Source organism: Drosophila takahashii, chromosome 2L (genome assembly GCF_030179915.1).
Source record: "Drosophila takahashii strain IR98-3 E-12201 chromosome 2L, DtakHiC1v2, whole genome shotgun sequence".
NCBI lineage: Eukaryota > Metazoa > Arthropoda > Insecta > Diptera > Drosophilidae > Drosophila > Drosophila takahashii.
Window position 1 is genome coordinate 17,809,756 of NC_091678.1, and position 15,382 is coordinate 17,825,137.

A 15,382-nucleotide genomic window follows, 5' to 3' on the forward strand; every position below is an offset into this window, starting at 1 on the left:
CAACATACCCTAAGTGGGTTAGTTTGTCGGCTGACCGACTGCCTCTCTGTGATAACAAACGTCAGCACGACCGCGGCGTGCAAACTCCAGAGCCACCACCTCTCCACTTGGCCCGCTCCCCGAACCTCCGACTTCGAGCTGGCCAAGAGCGAGTACCAAGACGCTTGCGCAGTCGCAGCGTCAAGGTCGCCTATTGTAAAAGAAAGCGCCAGCGCACGGCCTTGAACACGAAAAATATGTTAAAAGGCAATGGCTGAAGCTGAAACAAGCAAAAGTCGAAGCAGCATGTGCCAGATAAAAGATGATATGGGATGAGAAACTTGAACTTCGATTTGCCCTCTTTTGTTTCGCATGGAAGCGAATGTTTCAAACCGAAAACTATCGAAATGTAAGCGAGCAAGCCAGTTTTGAGTGCCATAAACTTTATGCTTGAGCAAGACAATGGACAGAGCCAATTTTTTTCAAACCATTTTATTTTCGTATAGTTGTAACTTTTTTTTTTCCGTCAATTTTTTTTTTTTTTGCAAACTTGTGCAAGTCAGCCAATAAAAACATCAACAGGCAGCATCCCAAAAATTCGAGAAAAAAAAACAGATATATAAATTGGGGCTAAATGCTAAGCAAATGGGTTAACCCGGTATGCATATTAAATCAGTAATTTCACACAAAAAGGTTTTGCAGTGAAGAAATTGATCGTTCAGACAAATTAAGTATAAAATATACTTATAAATAAACAACGAAAATGAGTGGTATCGCTTCAATCGTTAAAAAGGTATAAAAGAAAAATGTAATAACAGTAGGAACATAGTCTAATCGCTATCCCAAACTTCTTTATGTGAAACTTGAACAAATGAGATGCCCCGACCATTTGAGTGTTCAACTTCGTTCAAAGTTTAGATTTTGAACTCTGTTTCAGTGTTTTAACAACTATACTTATTCTAACTTAACTCAAGCATTTATCTTCATTTAACGATTTTCAGTATGAAAGCCTTAAGCCGGAAGCTGCAAAATAAAGATCTGTAACTTTAACCCTACTGCTTTATATGTATATTATTCTAAACCCTGATTCTCATTACCTAACTAGACTTCTTTATTGAATTTGTAGTTCATATGGTCAAAGGTAAGCCACGCGTAGACGTGAAATAAACATTAGAGGCTATAGGTTATTATTTAGACGGCAATTTAGTTCCTACTGTAATTATTAGAATAAAAACATAGCATTTATAATGTTATTAATAATATTTAATACTTTTTGAAACAAACAAAAACCAAGTTTCGTTTAAATAATTTGTTTTTTAATTTTTTATTTAGTTGGATAGTGTTTCTAATATTATTGCTCCTAATATAATAATTGAAATGCAAATATACAAGGAATTCTCAATCAATTAAACCTTAAATATATAATTTTAAATGCGCAATTAGCAGACATATTTAAAATCGAACTCACCGCAGAATAATAATCGTTATATAAGTGACGTTCACATACCTGCAATTGAAATGAAGGAATAATTAGTTGGTTACGATTCAATTGATTGCTTGATTAACTGGTTATAGAAATAGCAAAAATTGAATAATTCATTAATCCAAGTACCTTATAAATGCCCTTTACTAGACTACAATGTATAAATAATTATTTCTCTCCCTATAAGATTTTAGTACATACATATATACACTTTTTTAGAAGTTTACAGGTAACCGGCATACATGGCAAAAAGTACAAACGGAGACAAAAAATTAATATATAGAAAAAAAAAGTGCTGCGTTGTGCCGCATTAATAATTTTATTTCATACAATCTATCTTCATTTTTTCATACACCAAAGGAAGCAACAAAAAAACCTGCATATATTTAAACTTTTTTATTTTCAGTACCGCTTTGAAAAGCGTCGCGAGTCGCGGCTGCCGAAAGCTAAGAGAAGCAATGACTGGCGCCCGATCCGAGCTGAGTTGGCTCAGCGGTGTGGATTGAGCTTGCGAGTACGCGATCCGCCACTTGGTCAACTCAGTCGAGAAACGGAGCTTGCAAGCGACACTTGTGGCAAGCGGAGAGGTTCAGCCGATCGTGGAAGACCATAGAAAAAATAAAACGAAAAAAGCCACTCTTTAAAATCGGCGGAAAGCAAAGAAAAAGAATTCACAGAGTCACAAAAAAAATTGCAACACCAAAAGCGCGCGTGCGCAACACGATAAGTTGGAGGATAGACGAAAAATCTCTTGATTTATACGGTACGGCTAAAAATATCTGTATTTCCAAAAGGAAAACTTATTAGGCAAATGTGTGTGTAAATTAATATAAAAGGCCACAGTTCGGAATAATGTTTCGTATAGTAAACGAATAAAAAGTGAAAAAAATTATCACAAATTTTAAAATTAACAGATAACGCGAGTTATGACAAAATCATATTTTATTTAAGTTTTCACATTAAGTGCAAACCTAAACAAAATTTAGGTTTTTCTTTTGTGCTCTTAATAAACCAAATAACGGTATCGAATGGGGAAAACCTCTCACATACACAAAAAAAAGGAAAACGAAAGACTTAAGATACAAACTTGAGTGGACTGCCCCGAAGCATGACCACATGTGTATTTTATCAAAGTGTATGTGATTTTCGTTGAGTGTACATAAGAAGGTCTTCGGCCACAAACCAAAAATATTGTGTTAATTTTTGACTCCATAAAATAGAGAAAAACTACTACTACCAATCGAATAAAGTACGCAAGAGACAAAAAGACAGCTAACATTATTATTATATTTCCGGCGTTCTGTTTGCCTTTTCCAAATAAAGGTTTAGCAATAAAATAAATATCAAGTGTTTAAAAAAGCTTACTCAAAGCTGAACGGAGCTCGACTGAGTCAAGCAGCAGCGGTTAAGCAATGCAAAATATTGCAACAGTACCCCATCCATTTATTTATCTTTGTGTGTTTTTGAGTCTCAATGATTTCTGCTTATTTCTTCGTTTTAAGTGGGAGTTAGAGCAGCACAAAGAAATTGATGTTAGCAGGTGGAAAAGCTCATCACACTCCCAACTTAGGCGCAATAATTTCCTCTTAGATTTTTTTATATCGAATGACAAAGAAAAAATAAAAATTTTTCCCTAAAAAAAAGGAAGGTACTGTGACACACAAAGCGGTAATGACAAAACTAAAAATAAAAAAACGACTAGGCAAACGTTTAATGAAAAGCATAATGACAAAAACACACATGTGCATTCAATGAGAAAAATCAAATCAACAAAAGCAATAATTGGACAAGATTCGTCGTTTTAATCATTTACTACATTTATGTCGATTTTAATTAATAATTGGGAAACTCACTTTAATTTAATTAAAGGGTACAATTTAAATAAAATCTAAAAAGAAAAAAATGTTGGTACAAATTAAACATTTTTAAAAAATATTTAAAATTATTAATCCTTAGTTTTTTTTTAATTTGCATACTAACATGGTTTTAAATATTTTTTTTCTTATTTAATATATGATAGTATTTTTAAATTTTTTTAAATTAGTTCAACCGGTCATAACTTGGATATCTTACAGTCGGTACACTTAGCAATAGCGTTATTTCGCGAACCTACTCAAAAACTTCAATTATATAACTAGAACCGATCGGATAGGCAAAGATTAAACTTAATCAAGAGGTGAATGATATAAACATAGCCATGCAAACTGAGGCATACAGCTGTTGTGGATATGTTGCTGCTGCCGTTGCTGTTGCAGTTTGACCGAAATGATTGTTGTGGCATTATATAAGAAGTGGCCATGCCACAAAAACGATGAAAGAGAAAGAAGAAAATTGTGAAAAAAGACGGCAAATGAGAAGGAAGCAGTTGGCAGGAGTGAGTCTCAGTAGGCAGCTGGCCAGCGAGAGCGGAGCGGTTGTAGATGCAACATGGTGCACGAACTAAATACCCACTAACACTGGAATGAGCAGTAGGAGTGGGCTTTAGTTGCTGCTTATAGCTGATACGGTTGGCCTGCTAAATAAGCCGTTAAACTGCATCAAGGTAACAGCACACTTGTTGACCATTTAGCCAACGTGTTCGGTAATAATTACTTACTCCATTGGCCATGCTCGTGGCTGTGTTCTGGGGGGCTGAGAAAGCAATTTGGGGGGCACTGTCCCTCTTTTTCTAAGGGGCTCATGGCCGCCAAAGCTCAATTGCAAACATTGCAAAACATTGGCAAATAAAATGCGACTGCAGAAAAGATACAGGCAGCAACGCCAAACGAAAAACATCAATAAATATAGCCACCGATTTTTGGAACCGCTCGCAATTGAGTTACAACGTCAGCAACAACAGTAGTCCGTTAACCAGTTGGCAACCTTGATGCTCGTTGTTTTTGTCGCTTCTTGGTTTTTTGTATTGTTAATTATTTCGGGTTTTTTTTCTTTTTATTATGGCAGGTGTCGGTTTTGGAAAATCGGCTGTAATATCCAAATCCATTCGTTTTGCGCAGGGGGATTTTTCATGTAAATAAAGGCGGTTAAGTATTGGTAATTGCTATATTTTGAGTTCGTTACTGGAGGGTGAAGTCATAAAATCTAATGTAATTTGTTTAAACATCTACATTTACTTTTAAATGAGCAAAGTAAAGTATGTCACTATGGGTTATTCGCTTTTAATTATACTCGACCTATACCGACATTATTCACGCTTGTCAACCCGAAAGATGCGCATTAAAACAATAAAACCTAAACGACATCAAGTTGAAATAGTTGTCCTTTGCATCATGATTTGCAATGTTAAGCAACCAGCTACGATAAAAAGGCAGAAACAAGGCATAAAGTTATGACCACGACTGTATGTTACTAACCTTACTCAATTTATTTTTTTGGGTAAGCATGTATATTTTTTTTCTTTTTAGGTTATACTTTCGAACGCTTTATGGGCGGGTTTTGTTTAGGTTTTTTTTCCACTTTATTGTTGATTTTGTTGTTGTATGTATTATATACCTATAACATGCCAAGATAAATACATGAGTAATTCAGATAAATAGTTACAAATGCATTGAAGTAAGTAGTTTATTTTTGGCTTGAGTCTAAAACATGAGTTGGCAATCGAAGTGGGTCAAAGTCTGATTAGCGAGGTCACAAATATACACGAGTATGAGGTTTTTATATTGGGAATTCCTAGTCACATTTAAAGGGGAAAACAAAAAAAATAAACAAATTAATGAAGATGTTACTAATAATGGACTAAAAAAACAAATTGAAAAAGTAATCAATTAAATCTTAATGATTTTAATCAAACAAAAACACTTCTTAAAGAGCTAAAATGTTGCGACAATTGCAACTGCAACGTATAAAATGATATATGACATTAAATAAAGCTTTAGAAAAATATTTAAGCTTCTTGCCCTTAGGTAAAATTATTCAGTTTCTTTTCAGAAAAAATTAGAATGCAAGTGCAAAGTTAAAAGCGGTCCTAACACAAGCTTTGGAATTGTATAAGAGTCAGTACTGTAAATGTCACATTTCCCTACCTTTTTAAAACCGAAGCCTCTACATGTTATGGCAACGAGAGGGGCGTGGAAAGCAGTTTAAAAACATGGCATGCGTGGGATTTCTCTAGCCATTTGTTAGTTCTGAGATACGATTGTCTATTAAGGAATGGGAAATTTTAAAAGAAAATATATTATATGGAAGGAGTTTCGTCTAGTACACAATATTTATTTTTTACTTTATAGTATTTGTTGTTACTTCTACTCTGTTATTTATTCCAAGTACCGAACCTAGAAAGGTGGCAAAGCAAATAACTTAAATTAGACACTTATAAAGCGACTCTTGAATTTCCGACAAGTAAACCGATACATGTATGCCATATTCTACTTGCGATTCTTCTCACATTTTAAAGTTTTTGTCTCGACATGCAAATGACGAGCTCTTCCAATTTACAAGTCGCTTTTTACCACGTGCCCCTTAGACCCCTTTCTCATGACATATTTTCTTTGCATCTAAAATCCAGTTCGCAAGGTGTTTATTTATTCTAAATGCATTTGTACTGACGTTGATCTTTAGCTATACATACACTTCTATATAGTATGTGATTGTTATGCAAGACGTTTCCCTATCTCTTCGTCAGAAGTTCCGAGTGGCTCAGAAAATTTTTGTGACTTGCCCACCTTATTTTCCACTCAGAACTTGATGGAGAAGAATATAATTATAAACAATAAATTATGTAAATGTGGAAATATTTTATTCTACTCCTGATGATACTTATAAATATATTTTACCTTTATCTATCTTGAGCTTTCGTTCGACTTATGTACATATCAACCAAACCTCTGAATCCCTTGTATATGTTTTGACACCTTGGTTTTTTAGTCATAAACATAAATTTTATAAATACTAGAGATTAAAGGCCAATGAACCACGATTATTGGTTTAGCTAGTCAGAACTCACAGTTTTCTTTTTCATATTCATTCAACCGCAAAGATGGCTAATTAGCAAGTACTTAGAGTACACATAGAAAACCCGAAAATAATTTTGGACCGGACAAGTGCTTTGACTGCCTCGACACGTGTATGTCATAAAGCCGAAGCAAATCAATAAAATACATAACCAAATCGAGAAAATGCGAATTATTGACGCAAGTGATTTATGATCTAAGTAGCGTAGGCAGAAGGGGCTCTAAATAAAAAAAATCTTCGCATATTCTTAGGTAAAACGAAGATTTTTTGATTATACCAAGTTTTTTATTTAATTTTTTTCTAACTATCTCAGGATTTTTTAAAATTCCTATATTATAGAAAATTTAAATTGGAATTCCGTTGTTATACTTCAGATCTCCCTCCCCGAAAACTTCATAAAAATTAATATTGCAATAATGTATAATAATTATTCCACAGAACAAAAGGCAACTCAATATGGCGGCCGTTGAAGTAAGGAATGGCTATAAGTACTATGGCTCCAAATCAAATCCCAAGATTGTGCTCAACCATCTGAATATGAACGTGATGCGGGGTTCCATGTGAGTGCCATTCAATTTTGTCGTCAAGTCCCAATCTTAATATTTCTCCCTGTTTCAGATACGGATTGCTGGGAGCCTCCGGCTGCGGAAAGACAACCCTGCTCTCCTGCATCGTCGGACAGAGGCGTCTCAACGGGGGCGAGGTCTCCGTGCTGGGCGTTAAACCTGGTGAGCCGGGTAGCGGAGTACCGGGATCCCGGGTGGGATTCATGCCCCAGGAGATCGCCCTGGTCGAGGAGATGACCGTCAAGGAGACGATCTTTTACTTCGGCCGCATCTACGGCCTGACAGACGAACGCATCCGGGAGAAGTTCAAGCTGCTCAAGGAGCTGCTGCAACTGCCACCGGCTAGGCAGATGATCAAGCAGTGCAGCGGTGGACAGCAAAGACGTCTGTCCTTCGCTTGCGCTATGATCCACGATCCGGAGCTCCTCATCCTGGACGAACCCACAGTGGGATTGGATCCAATGCTGCGTGAAAAGTGTGTGCAACAAAACTTGTTGTCTTGCCTTGAGTCTAACCTTCTTTTTTTACCTTCTAGAATCTGGGAGTTTCTCGTGGAGACGACAAGAAATAGCAAACTGGCTGTGATCATTACTACCCATTATATAGAGGAAGCCAATCAGGCAAATTGCGTAAGTAAAAATTACTAGCCCTATTCGATGCACAAAAGTTCTATATTAAATAAGATCAATTCTACCTCTGTTTTTATCAATAGAAATTCGATATGATTAGTTTCAAATTTATGATTCAAACATATCAACTTGATATTATTATTTCATAAGAATAATAGAAATTCCCGTTTAAAATGTTCTAAAAAGTGTAGTATTTTTTGAACAACTAATGTAAAACAAGATACAAATAACCTTTATTCACCTCAAAATGATATGAATACCTAGACCTTAAAAAATATAAAATTGACCTGCACATAAAATTCTGATCTTTTGTCAATTTTTTTCTGTGTGATAGACAATTTTAAAGATCCACATGAACCATACTAAGTATGATAATCTGCATTAATACTTCTAACTTATCCATACATATCACAATAAAAAGAATACTTTAAAAATATAAACAATCATTACAGATTGGTCTTATGCGCAATGGCGTGCTTCTGGCCGAGGATACACCCACCAACATAATGATCAAGTTTGGAACGCAGTCGATCGAGGACGCCTTTCTCATTTTGAGCCAGCGACAGGGCAACGAAGGCGAGTTGGCCCAAATGATGGAGCACAACAAAAACCAGGCCTTACCGGCGGCTGTTCTGCCTCCTGAGGTTATAGACACCCACGAGCCGAACACGCCGGAAAAACAGCCCATTCCGTTCGAGGAGCCTCCGAACGAGAACCGCAAAAAGGTTTTCTTTACCACCAAGGGCAGGGTCAAGGCCCTGATGACAAAGAATTTTGTGCAGCTTTTCAGACAGCCCTCGTAAGTGGAAGCCATTAGCCTTAAAAAAAAGTATAACTTATAAATTTTATTTTCAGAGGAATTATTTTCATGCTACTGTTCCCTATCATTCAACTGACTTGCTTTTATCTGGCCATTGGAAAGACCCCTACGAATCTGGAGATAGGAGTTTATTCTGGCGAAGTGGAGAGCTATGGTGAATGCTTTAACGACAGTCTGGTCACAGTGTACAGGGACAACGAAAACGACAGCTGTCTATTCCATAAGCTATCCTGCAGATACATTCGCGAATTGGGTGACGATGTGGCAACGAGGAAATACTATTCCAGCGAAGCAGATGCCCTGAGCGATGCAAAGCGGGCCACCACCGTTGGCTACTTGCATTTTGCCCAGAACTTCAGTGAGTCGATTCTCTCGGTGTTGGAGGATGGGATGCATACGAGTGATGGGGCTGTCGAACACGCCGAGCTCAGTATCCACATCGATATGACAGGTAAGATCGTTTTGAAAGGTAAGATCTTTTGAATCTATTCTATTATTCCGCAGATCAACAAGTGGCGTACTTTATGCAGCGAAAACTTCGGGACAAGTTCAGCTCCTTCATGCGGAGTGTGGTCAAGGACTGCAATGTTTCCACGGCCATTGTCGATCTACCCGTTCAGTTCCAGGAGCCGATCTTCGGCAGTACAGACATCGAGTTCCAGCAGTATTGTGCCCCGGGTGTGGTCATGACGTGAGTACGGAATCCACACGATGGACCGATCTATGAACCTCCTCTCACATGTTTATGTTTTTTATTTTATGAGCCGATGAAATTCACCGCAATCCATTATTTGGTACTTCGTTGGAAGTAGATCAGAACTTTGCTTAACTCAACTTTTCCTTTCTACTTTTCTATTTTGCAACACTCTTCGTCTCACTTGCTTGTGATTTCCATTTATTAATACTTTTGACTTGTATCATAGCATGGTGTTTTTCCTGGCCACTTTGATGACGGCTGCCGTGTTCATTTCGGAACGCATGGATGGAATCTGGGATCGAACGCTATTGGCAGGTGTCTCGGCCACCGAAATGCTTTGGGCCCATCTGCTCACCCAACTCATCATCATGGCTCTGCAGTCGTTCGAGGTGATCATGTACATTGGCCTGGTTTTCGATACGTACAACAATGGGGATACCACAACGCTCATTGGACTGTTGACACTTACCGCATTCTGCGGCATGTTGTTTGGTAAGTTAAGCAAAAAACTTAAAAATTACTGTTTAAAACAACATAACTTACTTCCTCTAGGTCTCTTTATATCTGTCTTTTGCAAATCGCATACGGAGGCTAACTTTGTGGCCACTGGCGCATTTTACCCCATGATTATACTTTGCGGTAAGTACAGGGTTTTCTCAAAATCAGCTACACACAAAAAATAAACTAAAACTAACCAATATAATTGTCAAACAGTCCCAAACCACAAAAATTTCCATTCTACCAATTAAATAGTTACTTTCACAACAAATACACACAATTAGCAAAAACACACCTAAATATTTTTTATAGTTACATAACTATCTGTATAGGTCAATTTTACAAATAAAATATTTATGTGTGTAAATTTAAATCATCTTACATATCTTTTCAGGACTTCTGTGGCCCCTGGAGAGCATGCCGCAGTTTTTGCAGGATCTAGTGATGGTGCTACCCTTTACCATACCCTCCATTTCTGCTCGAAACGTTATCGAGAAGGGATGGAGCATCACGCACGAAAAGGTCTACAACGGTTTCTTGGTCATGGCCGGCTGGACGATCATTTTCTTCGTTCTCTGCCTGATCGGCATCAGACGCAAGGCGTAAAGGCGGTTATTCTTGGGCTATTCTTTATTAATTCGGGGGCCTTTTCATTAGTTTTAACGTATTAGCATTTTTCGATAGGTGATCTTATGTGCATATCGTTTTAATTTAATAATTATCGGAAGCATATCACTCGCATTTTGTAGACTCATCACACAAGGAAACACATTTTTTAGTGCTCGACTGCACTAAATTCAGCATAAGGTCTTAAGGGTGTCTCACAAGAATATTTATAATACACAGGACAAAACATTTCGTACTCATCGACAACAAGAAAATTTCGTATTCAAATGATTGATAAACTCACTAAAATTATCCACATCCATAATGTGTATACTTTGTATATTAATATGTGAAATTATGTAAAGCGAAATTTTAAATCAACCAAAAATAAAGAACTAAATTAAATGTTTTTAAAGTGGCTTATTTTGGGGTGGTATTAAAAAAAATAAATTGAATTAAAATTTGCATACCTCAAAGGAGCAACAAGCAATTTTCTTACAAATACGTTGATTTTAATTGAAATTTATTTGCCTACCTACATTTATGCATTACTTATAAGTCATATACGACCTTTAGAACAAGACTTATAAGATAGAAATATTATCAATCAAATAAAAACCGACTTTCAGTCTTGTTTGTCTCTATGTGCAGGCCAAAACAGCGTAAAACTAAAGCACACTCCTCCTACACACGCATATCCTGATATATATATAAAATATGTTTGCTTTTATATATAATATTGCTGGCTTGTGTGTGTGGGCCAAGGACAAGGACACATTCACGACGACAATGTCGAGGACGTGCCAAAGTTGCTGACACACTTCGGGCTCGAAAGAGCTAGACAGAATGTCTGCCCGGCTGGATGTCTCCCCCTGACCCCTTTCTCGGGGTCTGCTAGCAGACATTTTTATTACAAAACTTTATCTTTGCCAAATACGAAAACGAAGAGTAGGAAAAAAATATAAAAAGCCAACGTTCGTTCATCCTGCCAGTCCCCAGTGTCCTTGTGAGCAAGTGTTTGTGGGTGTGTCAAGTGAGGAGGGGTGGCATAAAATTTAGTTTGCTATTCTACATAACTTTCATTAAATGTGCAAGCGGCAAGTAGTTGCCATAGTATGCGTACAATTTGAGAGAGAACTTGTAGCCAAACCAAGTTGAGGAATATGCACGAGTTGTCCGGATGAGAACAGTAATTGTAGACTAACAATTCAAACGGTTTTGTATATAAAGGCATTCCTACAACTGAATGTGCATTAAAAATTGGCAAATTTTATACGTTGACCCGATTTGCTGGAAATAATAAACATCTCCTCTTAACAATTATTAAAATTAAACAAGTAAAAAGAAGACTAGCCTTTAATAGACTGGTTTAGTATATTTATAGTGCCGAAATGGATGTTAAAATTTTTAAAATGGGTAGTTAATTTTTGAGGCTTTATCGAGCAATGTATTTATAACTAAAAGTTTTTATAAAAAAAATTTATAAATTTAAGCAAGTTTAGAAATAAAGTCTCAAAGTCTATACTAATTTTTCTATCAGTAATTAAATGAATCCTGCGCAATTTTAAAATATATTCATTAAACTAGATGTTCTAGAACCTACTCATTAAATGAATAAATACTGTGAACTTAAACTTTTGGGTATATCTTCCCGTCTGGCCCACACAGACTTAGCTTTTTCACCAACAAATCCAAAAAATAATGTTTTTGACAACAAACAAAGTTGCTTGACTAGGTCAAGGTACCCGAAAGTAGGCAACTGAAAAGTTTTCTCGAGCGCCGACTGCAAAAACAATTTGGGCTAAAAATGGTTTAAACTTCGAGCAAGACCACAACAAAACCCAAACAATATTCACTAAGTCAAAAACAACAACTTCCTTATTCCCATTACTCCAAGCATCTCTAAACTAACACTTTCTCTAGACTAGTGTAAATGCAGTTACAACTTTTGACCCATTTTATGTATATATACACATATAACATTTTCGGCCTTAAATTTTCCATGGTAGGGCGGGGAATAGAAAAGTTAGTAAAATGCTCTCGGAATTTTGACCTTCAAACAAGTTGAACCAACTCGGCAAACAAACTCACACACACAAGTACTCACAAAAAACCAGCCAGAGACACCCAACACCCAAACTCTGAGAAAAAAGTGTAAATATTTAAATGTAATTTCGTTTGAAACAAAAAGAAATTTAAAGTCCAGTGCTTGGATTTCACCATAGTCCTATTTAAAAACATCTGATAGTTTACAGACAGGAATATACATTTTTTTAGATGTGAAAAAATTTGCAAATTTTGTTGCAAAAATATGTTAGTTCTTAATAAACGACTATGCATTATCCAATAAGATAGAACTTTCGCCAATAAGCCTAGCTTTAAATTATCTGATTTCGTTACATCCAAATAATTAACATCTAAAGGTTGCCACGTACTTTCAACAAAAACAGAAGGGTTTTGGATGATTACTTTCTGTCTCAATCTTTAATTATAAACCAGATTTCTGTAAAAAGTGAAGATGTATCTTTATAGACAAAGATGTATCTTTATAGACAATTGCATTCGGTAATCTTAAACAATGTCCAACCAATCTACATAACTTTTATACAACGAAAGACATACAATATTTCTTGAAAATAAAACCATCTGGCAATCAAAATAAGAGATGACACAATTAAGCTCGGAGGGCAAAACATTTCGCTAGGTTTGGTTCTTCAGTTGAAAAGGACCCCAAATCATTGCCGACTTTTGCATTTCATTGACCCTTTAAATGGCTAAGATACACACAGATGGCACCGCCTGCACACTCTTCTGCATGTCAGTCAAAGTTCTTTCTCTCGGCAAAATGGAGAAAAATTTGATTTGGGGAGTTTATTCAATTTGCTGCATGTGGGGGGTTGGCTGCCTAAAGGGGGCACCACGCACATCACATAGATACACACGCACACACACTCGCCCACTGGCATTTAAGTGCACGCCGTTCAACTGATGTCTGACGGACAACCAGAGTTATGGGCGAGTGGGTGGCAGAAATTGGGATTCGGATTGGATTCAGGTGGGTGGGGCCAGTGGGGGAGAGCGCTCTGAACTCTGCCAATATAATACAATCAACGTTGGGCTTCGATTCGATGCGCATTCGATGCGTTTGCCGCTTTTGAGGCAGTTGAGGTGGCTACCAGTCCAGCAGCTACCGATGCGTAGGCCCACCCATCCATACGTGAAACACCCACCTTCGCCCACCTCCACCCACCTCCACCCACATGTCCAACACCCCAGCACAGGCAGGCAGGCTTGGTTTTTGCTCTCATGTGCCGAGGAAGCCATTATACATAGGCTCGTTGCATTCACTCGCCCGAGTATTTTGTTCGATTTTCACTCTCCTTCTCGCTCGCTCCCTATATAGTCGTCCTGTGCTCCGAGTTCCCTGGCACGAGGAGGAGGCAGCTGGGTCCTGGCCACACATGCGTTTGGCCTTTTGCCTGGCACACATAGCAACTACATCAGGATGCTGCAGCAACAGCAGAAGCCGCTACAGCAGCAAGAACAACAACAGCAGCAATGGCAACAGCAACAGAAATGTCGCGCAGTGTTTCAATCGTTTTATATGGCGCAACTGCTGATTGGGTTGCCACAGTGGTTAAGAAGAATGCATTTGCTTACCTGAAAAAAAAAAATAAGAAACGAAAATAAATACAATTATATTATTTGTTCAATTTTTCCTATTACTAAACTAGGAATCAGTAAAATTATAAAAGAATAAAAAGAAAAACAATTTTTTTTAGTTAAAAATAAATAAGACTTAGACAGATATTATTATTTTACTATTTTACAATGAAAACAAAAATTTATGATTGAGACAATCATACACACCAAGCTCACAAATGCTCACTACATAGATAGGTCACTTTCAAATACGTGCCCGTTCTGCAACAACTCGACAATTAGCCTAAACCACATAATAATCAGCTGTCCTATCCCAACACAGAAGAGATATCTTTAACTCCGAAAACCCCATTCACTTCATTGCAAACCCTACTAACGTCAACATCAACAAAATTATCTCGTTCCTCCGTATAACTAATTTAGCACATACTATCTAAGAAAACTGTCCCTTAATTAAATATTCAGTCGAGCCGAAAGCCTTAGTTGCTAGCGCTCTAAAAATCCCCAGTTAGCTCATAGTTTTAACTGTAAGTTAGCTTTATATAAATAAATATAAATAAATATATAAATAAATGATTGAGACAATAGGAATATACCATCATTGTCAATATGGTTTTAACCAAATTAGGTCTTTTTTCCAATGCATGTTGAATTTAAGGGAGGTATAAAACATTGAAAATTCAGAGTTTAAAGCCTACTTTAACTACATTACAATTTGGATAAAAATCAACCAAAAACAAGAAAGGAAGCTACCTTCGGCCAGCCGAAGCTTATATACCCTTGTAGATAAAAGAATACTCACTCGGTGCAGTTCCAGGGATTCCAGATTCAGCGTTTCGATTTATTTCAATTTTGTTTTTAAGTAGTCAAGAATCAAAACGCCTACTTCCTACAAAGTTACAATGAATTTTCTTATATTTGTTTGGGAGCCTTAAGATATAGTGGTCCGATCCGGCTGGCTCCGACATATGTACTACCTGCAATAGAAAGAAGACCTTCGGGAAAGTTTCATCGCGATAGCTTTAAAACTGAGAGACTAGTTCGCATAGAAACGGACAGACGGACAGACGGACAGACGGACAGACGGACAGACGGACAGACGGACAGACGGACATGGCTGGATAGACTCGGCTATTGGTGCTGATCAAGAATATATATACTTTATGTGGTCGGAAACGTCTCCTTCACTGCGTTGCAAACATCTGACTGAAATTATAATACCCTCTACAAGGGTATAATGAGGGCCCAAATTTTAAAACAAACTTCTCGAAAATATAAATTTTAAATTTTTTTGGTCTATTCCATTAGATTTAGGGTCGCTTTCTTATCCACCAGTTAAACTTAATGGAAGCTTAAACTTTGATTTTTTAAAACTACAAAAATAATTTAAATATCGTGTTGTACACTTCCTTATCGTCTTTTTATTGAATTATTTAAAATAAATGATATAAATAGTGTGACCTTTCAGCAGGGCCAAGCTTCAATGTACAG

At 36.9% G+C, this 15,382-nt stretch overlaps 2 protein-coding genes across 2 annotated transcripts in view; one reads left to right on the forward strand and one right to left on the reverse strand.

The window, feature by feature from the left end:
* LOC108067944 (neuroguidin) overlaps positions 1–15,382 on the reverse strand; it is a 41,331-nt gene that overhangs the window by 19,322 nt on the left and 6,627 nt on the right. The window lies entirely within an intron of this gene.
* On the forward strand, positions 2,001–10,637 carry LOC108067942 (ABC transporter G family member 20). The gene is made up of 10 exons (XM_017157236.2): positions 2,001–2,225; positions 6,851–6,972; positions 7,031–7,453; positions 7,514–7,607; positions 8,060–8,406; positions 8,463–8,878; positions 8,932–9,118; positions 9,351–9,616; positions 9,677–9,763; positions 10,017–10,637. The coding sequence occupies exons 2-10, from the start codon at positions 6,869–6,871 to the stop codon at positions 10,226–10,228; spliced, it is 2,136 nt and encodes a 711-aa protein (XP_017012725.1). The 5' UTR covers positions 2,001–2,225; positions 6,851–6,868; the 3' UTR covers positions 10,229–10,637.